Here is a 9,784-nt window from a genome sequence, read left to right on the forward strand (position 1 = left end):
AATTTCAGTTGATATTGAGGCTCATATTCCTACATGTGTTTAATTAAATTACCAAACAAACATAGTAAATCTGAGCAAATTGTAATGAAGCTGCCATCTACAGTAGTGTGCTCTGTAGCTAGTGGGCACTACAGGCAACACAATATCCATTTGCGCTTTACTCATGAAGAATAAATCATTTGTTTCTTCAGTGGATACATTTATAATAGAGTCTATAGCTAGAACTATCTACAATGTGCACTGTCCTCGGTGCATATTGTGCAGTCAGAGCGAAGGACACAAACACTAGCAACATGAACTCTATACTGATTTAACATAATGACCAACGAATGGTTTGTGCTGTTAATGTGTACATTTGTCTCATTAGAGTTTGACCTTTAGTATGATGTTGTTTTTTCAAACCTCATAACCTAAATGGAGAAATAAAGACGCAACCAAAGGGTAATGGAGCCGTATGTCCTTACTCAGATATTGGCCAGTCTGTCTGGAGAAGGATTTTGTGAAACATGAAAAGCCTTTTCCATAATTGCTTTGTCGCTATCGAAACAGAGTCCTGTCACTTAAGTGAATACTATGCTGCACGTCACACTGTGCCTGCTATTTTGCGACAGAGAAAGGTCTTGCGTCTGTATCCGTGGTGGTTGGACAACTCTAGTGCTCCACCCCTTTATAGCTAAACTGCAGCCAAAACCTGGCCAGGATGACTCAAACTGAGAGCCCCAGGACATCAACCACTTCATCACCTCATGTGACAGAATAATGAACGGGTAGTCGGCTAAAATGCAGGCTGGTGTTTGCGGGGGAAGTCAAGTGAGGGCTATAGATTAGTCGGTTTTAAAGCAAGAGCCAGAAACACACAAGTCTAATGGTTGCTTTATTGATTTCTCACAGCTGCTTCACCAACAAAGCATTTAGAAGGTGCATAAAGGTAAACAATTAGTGCACAGCCTAGACAGTCAACACCCTGCATGACAACCCAACATAGAGCAGCACTTCATTTTAATGGTCAGTGCCGTGTTTGGAGGTTTGGTATTTTATTTGCACACTTTAGTGCATTTGACCATTTGTGGCTGAAGTGAAAATCCATAGCTATAAAAAGTGCAAACATTTCAAATTGAATTACATTTCGGAAAGCAAAAAGACTAATCCACCAATAAACACTTTTAAATTCAAACTTCTCAAAGAAAACGTCAGTTTTTCCAAACGGCCACCTAAGACCACTACTCAAAAGGTTGTGTGTATTCTCCGAACAATGGTTAAATTATTCCTACGGACACATTTGGGCTGTTCTCAGGAATGCCAGATCCTTATAAACGCAACCACACAGCAACTGAGGGCATTCCGAAAAAAAACATTTCGCCACACAAGTTCTGTCTTTTCCTTCTCACTCGTCTGTATTCTATTTATTGGCACAAAAGGTATTTAAGCATCAGGGTTTTACACTTGGATACATATCACATACAAAAAAAGCTGCAAAAATAAATAAATACAAATGCACACAAGCAGTGGTGAGCTCATGGTTTACAATTTCCATTGCTGAACGATGTCACAGAAAACAGTTTGAACAAGCGTGTATCAGTTTGTATCGGCAGAACAAAAAAAGGGTTTGATAGTGAGTTTGTGTTTATGTGCACTTTATTCAAGAGATGAAGTAACAGCATGTGACGACAATGTGCTTTATAGTGCATAGTGTCTGCAGATGTGTGGGTTGTGTTTGCCACGTGAACGCGTCGGGACATTTTGGTTTACAATTTGAATGCGTGTCCTACCGAATATCTAACTTTGACAAAGAGCCACCGCGGAGAAACGGACCTCGCCTTGCTCTCGCTCCATGAATCCACGGCACACTTTGGATGCATCCTGGGCATTTATGAAGAGAAAAAAAAAAAAAAAACACGTTATTTTTGCTCCACTGTACACAAACTAGAAATAGTGCACTTTTTAAACTACACTACATTTCTGACATCTGAGGTTACTAGGAAAGACTGTCCTTAAAAAAAAAAAGTAAAAAAATAAATATATCAAAGTACATTTTACTACTAATATTTGTATACTTCCAAGTAGGGCTGGGCAATAGCGCCAACATACTGTATGAAGCTGCATTTAATGAGACGTGGCTATATTCATATAGTGTGTACAGACAGTCGCACCAAAAGTAGTCCTAAAATATTGTAACATTCATATAATTTGGTCAAAGTGATTAATAATACATGACCATTTGTTTTTTGCTAATATTGGCCACTAAGTGGAATTGTGAATGCAGAACTAATCAATGCAAGCATCTCTAATTTGAAATCAAGAGTTAATCACATTTAATTTAGCAATGTAATCAGTAATGCATGTAGCGCCCTCTTGTGGTCGTTTGATTTGGCAATCTTACAGACCTGAACATGCGTCAACAGCATTTCTGCAAACTGTGACTAAACACATTTTGTAGCTTATTAGTCATATTCCTTACGCTCTTCCTCAACAGCTTCAGTTATTAATTTAATATCTCAAACAGAGCAGACTGTCATGGCTTACAGTGGTGGGTCAAGTATCAGGTGAAACATAACATTGCTTAAATTCTAATTACCCCCTACGAGTCCTATTGGAGATTGGAATGTGTGCATTAGCACAGTTTATTGACAGAGTCAAGACACTTGGGACCAGCCACTCCCCATTCCAGTTAATACCACAATAACTCATAACAGACAGAGTGCCTAAAGAAACGTTGCCAACAATCCCATTGTAACATATCCAGAATTGACATCAACTGTGAAAGAATAACCTTGATTTTACCTACCGTTATGAATGACTCATCTTTGGTAGCGCCGTGCTTCACTGGTCCATTCATTCTCCCGTCTTCAAAAAAAAAAAAAAAAAGGTGTATATATATATATATATAATATATATAAGACAATCCATAACACGAAAACCCATACAGAAATGTACACAATGAGTCGACGTGCTTACCAAATTCATAAAGTTCACCATTTGCATTGACGAAGGCAATAAAGTGGAAGTTTACTTTATCGGCTTCCGGCTGCAAGAGTTCAGACGTGAAGAATTAATATTCAGAGCAAATACTGAGACAAAAAAGGCTTCAAAGAAGACAAACACTATGTAGTAACAAATTACCATGACCACAAATACAAAGTCTCATCTCTGATACCCCTGTTCAGAATTGGGATCCATCTGAATGAGTTAAAGCGCATTAACAGACCGTCCTCTCGACCAGGGCTGTATGCCGGTCGGAGGCTGGCCGGCTTTGGTGAACTGGCATCGCTACCAGTAACAGAAATAAAGTAAATACTTGTTTAAATGCCATTAAACCGACTGAACTGAAGCGATAGATCCCTCACATGAGTCATCAGGAGAGAAAGACTTTGCATCTGGACCAACAGAAAGGTGGCAATTACTCAGGATGTATACTTAAAGTATTTGGATATAAACTGCAGACGGGAGTCTCGTATGAATTAAAAGTGGGTCATCAATCTACTGACTGGAAGGGGAATATGATGCAAGCCATTAGTAGTTGATATTGTGGTGAAGCATCTTACCCTACACTGGCCCTGCACTGCAACCTCATTGTGAACCTTCCAGATTGCCTGGAGAAGAAAAATTCAGAACATGTCTAAACAATACTAGCAAAACAAAATCATTCTATTGAGTAAAGTACATATGCAGAGGTGTTTCCAATAGTAGAACTAGATCTCAGTAGTGTAACTTTGCACATGTTTGTGTTGTTAAGACATATTCTTAAATACAGTCTGTAATAATCAGCCATCAAGAGCCCTTTAGAGGGACATAGATTTAGTGGCGTATGGCACCCTTTAGTGGGTAAAACCAACATGTTTCAGAGCACGTCGGATCATTAGCTCATAGTGAACGAAAACATTGAGCGGTTTCAAAAGGTTTACTTGGTTATTCTCCAGATGTTTGGCACGTTCATCAGCAGACATGTTTGCAGTGTCATCTAGAAACTTCTTCAGAGAAGAGCCATCATCTGAAAAGACCAAACAGCAGCATCAGAAATTATTATGCCATTCACTCACATTAAAATATCCCAAACCACAACACTAAATAACTGTATTGTCAATCATCCAATGATAAAAAAAATAAGAGTATTAACTGTAGCAACAGACTACCCAGGACAATTCAGCAAATAAACTTTGAACATTAGGCTTTTCCTAAGCAACTAAACACTGCATTTGTGATTTAGGCACACAGTAAGTCAAAGCACTTAATATGGTCTCACTTTTCAAACACAGAAAGCAAACTAAAAGTACATTAAAACTATGACTTGTAATTTGAATGCTGACAGCATGATACCTCGGCACTGAAAAGAAACTACTGTGTCATTGCCACACAACAGCACTCACTATGGTACCAGTGCTCAATTGATCCGCACTCACCAAATGTCATTTTGCTTTTGTTGTTGGCCACAGCATGCAGCATGCCGATCGTGCCACAGGAATTGACTGCCGTCTGCTTCAGGAAATAAACCTCAGAATCTCCTGCAACCTTGTCTGCCTGCTGCTGCCTGAAAGACTCGTGCTGCAAAACACAAAGGCAAGAGGGCACGGTTATGGTCGCCGGGTATTGGGCACGGTTATGGTCAACTGCCCACATGAACCAGAGCACAGTGAAATATGTTTACGTGGAAACGTGGTTACAACTGGAAACGGCAATAGAAATGTTTAACACTTATAAAGCTTGTCAATAATAATGCAGACAATAAAAAAAAAAATATAATAAATGCAATATCTTTGGGCTGGTTTATTAGCCATTTTTCACAATGACCCGAGTTACATTTGCGGGTAGTTTTATTGTGGCCGTTGACCCTGGGGATGTGGTCTGGATCCCGGGCTCACAACAAACGCATATGAGAACTATATTGTCTGTGCCTCGGTTTAAAAGGATAACTAGACTTCATATTAGTATCCTGGCTTCCATCCCAGTCTGCCCCCTATTCTACCAGGCACATAACAATACAGCTCCTAATCCCTCTGCATCCATGCCCTCCCTGCACCTCAGTCTCACCCCACCCCAGACTGCCCCGCATCAGTGGATCACCCCACCCTTCATTTCCAGGAAGTAGTCCACACAGCCATCAAACCGGTCATTACCTGCTGTGTCAGCGGGAAGAGCAGCATCAAGGCACAGCATGGTTTGGGGACAGCAGAGAGTTGATCCCCCTCCAGACCCAGCACATCAACAAAGCGCCAGCTTTCACCCACGCCTAACTTGCTCATCATCTGGAAACACACACACACACACACACACACACACACGAGGCCAGGACATAAAACAAAATGACATAAATGCACGTGAAACAGATGAGGGTTGTGGCTCAATGATCCCTCCACCCCTGATGGTGTTTAAAGATGCTGCGTTGTGTTGGTCCAGGAGGACCACACCCTTTAGCCTAGACACTAGGCTCTACAGAGGAGGATGCTGGGGATCTTTCTTTTTTTTAAACCCCAAAACACAGATAAACGCTTCTCCCGTTTGATGGCGCAGCTCCTTTTGATAATAGCGACCACTTTTATTTATGTTTGTACCTTTAGAGTTAAAATATATATATGAATGGCGCGGTAGCACCGTGGTGGCGTGGCGTCTTCTTCCTTTCTTTTTTTACCGGTTTTAGTGCACTCGCATCTAGCTTGCTACTGTAAAACTTACCCGGCAATAGAATCGAGCACTTAAGGTGATCATCACGTCACCGTTGCCTGGTTAGCTTAACCGTTACTCACCTTGTTCAGCATCTGCAACGACATAAACAGAGGCCACAGGTGAGTTTGGGGTTTGAAAACGTTACTGTTAGAAAGGTAAAAAACCTAAAGTTATTTCACCCCCCCCTCCCTCACCTCCGGGTTGATCTCCATTGGGGTCCACTCCATTTTTGCACTGTTTCGGTGTGACGCCGCGATTTCTGTGTGCTTGCCTCGCCGGTTCGTAGCCGTCAGTTGAAGTTACAGCGCGTGCCAATGCTTTATGCTGCGGGTCATACCACTTAGCGGCAGACAGGGGGGTGGCCTCGGATCAGATATCCGGTGGTGTTCATTTTTAAACGGCCTTCTCAGAAATATCAAATGGATTTGAAATGCTACATTTATCTTGCTACACATTCATGTGTGCAGTCACATCCCAGAAAGATATATTTAATTATTCATTTAAAAAAAAAAAACGTTAGATCACACCACACTTTCTAGACGTTCTTAGAAGAAAAGACGCTTATCCCCAATCCCTCGATATCAACAATGGTTCTGGCCAATGAGTTGAATTTAAATAATGGACATCATTTTTTTATCATCCATTTTATTGATAACTGTAATGGTATGGATTACACAGATAACATGTTAATCATTCAGGCCATATTCTATGATAATGTCGTGTAATATTTTATGAGCTTTTTATGAGAGAGAGAATAATATGAGAATATTATGTCCTAAGTCAAATATCTTTGCTCTAACATTCTTACCAGTGGTGAAATGCAATAAAGTACATTGTCTCAAGTCCTGTACTGAGTGCCATATTGAGGTACTTGAGTGTTTCCATTTTATTCCATACTTAAACCAATATTGTGCTTTTCACTCCACATTATTTATTTGAAATTAGTCAGATTGTTAATACCAATATTAGTTGACGAATAGATTATGTTGAATTATAATGGATTACGATATAAAACATGTATAAAAAATATATATACAAAATAACTTCACCAGCTGCAACATTAGCAATGTATACACATTCATGCATTACTTATTATAATCAAGTGATATAATATATAATATTCTGAAACATATACCATCACTATTGGTAACATAGGGTATTTATGTTCTTCTATAACTTGTTGATACCATCCAGCATAAAGAAAATGGTGCATTATATTTGTTCTCTAATAAGGCATGGAGAAGAACAAATACATTCTGTGAAGTACTGTATGTCTGGACTGTGTGTGTATCTATGATGATAGAACACATGGAACAACATAGAAATGTATTTCTATGCAAAAACTTATATTTTAGTTTTTTACAGCTAAAACAATTGTATGTTTTTGGAAGTAATTTCTTGTCTTTTTTAGATTGTATTCAATTGCTTTAGAAAAAGGATGTGGAGCTAAACATGGTGATATTTTGTTATATCTCTGTGTGCAATGGGTCTTTACTTTCACAATATGTACGTCAGTGTTTCCCAACAGTAAAGCGGAATTGTAAGTCTTATCAACTGCTGCATCGGTCAAAGAGTTAAACCAGGTAGCAACTGTAAGTTTTTTTTTCTAACAACTTGTCCATGCTTTTTCTTAAATGTATACATTTATTTACCAGTGTTGGTGTTGTCTCCGGGCTGCACGGTGGTGTAGTGGTTAGCACTACACCACCGCTCCGGTCGGAGCGGTCCTTCTGTGTGGAGTTTGCATGTTCTCCCCGTGGCAGCGTGGGTTCTCTCCGGGCTCTCCGGCTTCCTCCCACAGTCCAAAGACATGCTGCAGGTTAATTGATCTCTAAATTGCCCATAGGTGTGAATGTGAGAGTGAATGGTTGTATGTCCCTACATGTGCCCTCAATGGACTGGCGGCCTGTCCAGGGTGTCCCCTGCCTTCGCCCTATGTCAGCTGGGATAGGCTCCAGCGCCCCCGCGACCCTAATGAGGATAAGCGGTATTGAAAATGGATGGATGGATGGGTGTTGTCTCCTGCAGGATAAGAAGGCATTTTAGCTCAAGACATTCATGCTAACATTCTACATGTGTTTCACAATCCACCAAGGTCTTCAAGAACATGCTTGTTTACTGGAACTAACATGATGTACTGAGTGCCAGTTTAGAGCAATTTACTGCCAGAGGGGTATTACTCAAATGTGTCGTGGTTTTCTAGTTTTTACCTGTTGGTTCAAGTTGTGAGTTTGTTAAGTTTTCTAAACAACTGTCTGTGTATTTTGGTTTCCACATTGTGGCAATTAATTTGATCATGTACTGTATGTAATGTAATGTAATCATGTATCCCTCAAGAAAACATGCCATTTTTAAAATGTGTCTATGGGATTTGTAATTTATCTTTTATTAACATTTCCTCTGATTACATGGAATGTTGAACGGAGGAAACTGATACATTTAGATACTCAGCAGCTCACAGCATATTCGGATGCACCCTGGTTACAAAAAGGCTTTCAGATTTGCACGATCAAGATTGTCACTCTTAAATCTGCTCGATTGGGAAGACACTTGATTGCAGTCGTCATTCATTCTTACCACAGAAAGTTCTTGAATGCCTGAGAACAGCTCATGTGAAGCTACTGTTCACCTCACAAGATATAAAAAATTTACTTGTGGATAACGGAACAAAATTCAACTCACTGGAGTTTCACTTCTCCTCTCCCATGTGCAAAAAAAGCAATGCGAATAATCTAATTTTAACCTTTGACCTCTGTTTTATATGCACACCAGCATGCCAGTTAATATTTGGAAGTGAACACTGTAACTCCTTTACCGGCAGGTTGTGGATGGCTGGAGCACTGTGGTGTACTTGTGTCTTTTTGTCTCACTCAGCATGTTAGTTCTGATGCTGTTACTTCGACAATCACAATGCTCCAGATACAGAAGGTGACGAGACACATGACCCACACAGATGGAGTTCAGTTGTCACGGAAATGTATGTTATCATGTGATATGAATACCATGAGATACAGTTAATTAATTAATGAGGGGCAATATTGCCTCAAGGTTAAATAACTGGACTTGGTGAAAGAACAGCATTTGTAACTTCCTCCTTACCGTCACTGAGACGCCCTTTAGCAAGGCACCTAGCCCCTCAAATGTAATGAAGGTCACCTTATAGGTAACATAACAGTCAAGGGCACAATCGACCTTACTCAGGGTGAAGGCTGAAGAAGGCTGGTTGAGTGGCTACGTGGGTAACCCTGCTCTATCTTAATATGAACTTTCTTTTAAATAAGCATTTATATAAAGTATAAACCACCTGTCTCTCTCTCGCTCTCTGTCTCTCTCTCTTTTACTTTCTCTTTATCTTTCTCTCCGTGTGTTAAGTCTTTGTTAGAATTGATCTGCAGCTATCAGTTCGGTTTACTCGGTGATTCATTGACATTCAGATTCCACACATGCCAAAGTCAACAGAATGAACATCCGGTCCATATACTTCCAAGATAACGTTCTTCATTAAGTATATTTCTACCTGTGCCATTGAATCAGTTTTGGTGTCAGTCTCCATCTGATGTCAAAACCTGTTTTCTCCTCGTTACGATCTAAAAATGTATTATGCATTATCATCTCAATGAATTATTGGTAAAAAAAACAAAAACACATTGAACTTGAAGCTATGTGGAGTTCCCTTTGATGTCAGTTATATATTATTAAACTAGGTGAGCTCCAGATGTCGATAGACACTCATAATAGTTGTACAAATACGCTTTACTAATGCATGGCTGGTGATAATTTAATTTGGATTCCAGTTACATACAAATTAATTTAAGACATGTATTTGCTCAGCCTATCTGAAAGCAGACAATGAGGATAGTGTAACGTCTGGTGTATTATCTTTGTTTATGGTCTTTATCTTGAGGGCCTCAGCAGTGTAAACAGACTTTCCTGCCATCTGTCAGCTCATTGTTAGCGCCGATGTGCACTCACCTTAATAGTTGATGTTTTAATATTGACAATTAATTGAATTGGCATATGTGGAATATGAAAGGTGTCACTCTCAGTGACGAAGACCACGGACATGATGGCTCAATTTTGCAGTTTCTCTTTTTTCTATGCAGAGTTTTATAATCTTGCTGTATGC

General features: G+C 39.8%; 1 protein-coding gene across 1 annotated transcript; it reads right to left on the reverse strand.

Annotated features, from left to right (window-relative positions):
• Positions 1-861: 861 nt before the first annotated feature.
• Positions 862-5,969, reverse strand: uchl1 (ubiquitin carboxyl-terminal esterase L1 (ubiquitin thiolesterase)). The gene is made up of 9 exons (XM_034544973.1): positions 5,853-5,969; positions 5,739-5,750; positions 5,112-5,240; positions 4,398-4,539; positions 3,903-3,988; positions 3,543-3,590; positions 2,956-3,025; positions 2,786-2,844; positions 862-1,860 (listed from the first exon to the last, which is right to left on the reverse strand). The coding sequence occupies exons 1-9, from the start codon at positions 5,883-5,885 to the stop codon at positions 1,777-1,779; spliced, it is 663 nt and encodes a 220-aa protein (XP_034400864.1). The 5' UTR covers positions 5,886-5,969; the 3' UTR covers positions 862-1,776.
• Between the last annotated feature and the right edge of the window lie 3,815 nt (positions 5,970-9,784).

The sequence above is a fragment of the Cyclopterus lumpus genome, chromosome 1 (assembly GCF_009769545.1).
Source record: "Cyclopterus lumpus isolate fCycLum1 chromosome 1, fCycLum1.pri, whole genome shotgun sequence".
NCBI lineage: Eukaryota > Metazoa > Chordata > Actinopteri > Perciformes > Cyclopteridae > Cyclopterus > Cyclopterus lumpus.

Coding starts and splice junctions, on each gene's coding strand:
- uchl1 (XM_034544973.1), bottom strand. CDS start 5,885: ATGGAGTGGACCCCAATGGAGATCAACCCGGAG. Junction 3,591..3,902: donor AACATCTGGAGAATAACCAA/GTAAACCTTTTG, acceptor TTTCTTCTCCAG/GCAATCTGGAAGGTTCACAA. Junction 2,845..2,955: donor TGGTGAACTTTATGAATTTG/GTAAGCACGTCG, acceptor TTTTTTTTGAAG/ACGGGAGAATGAATGGACCA.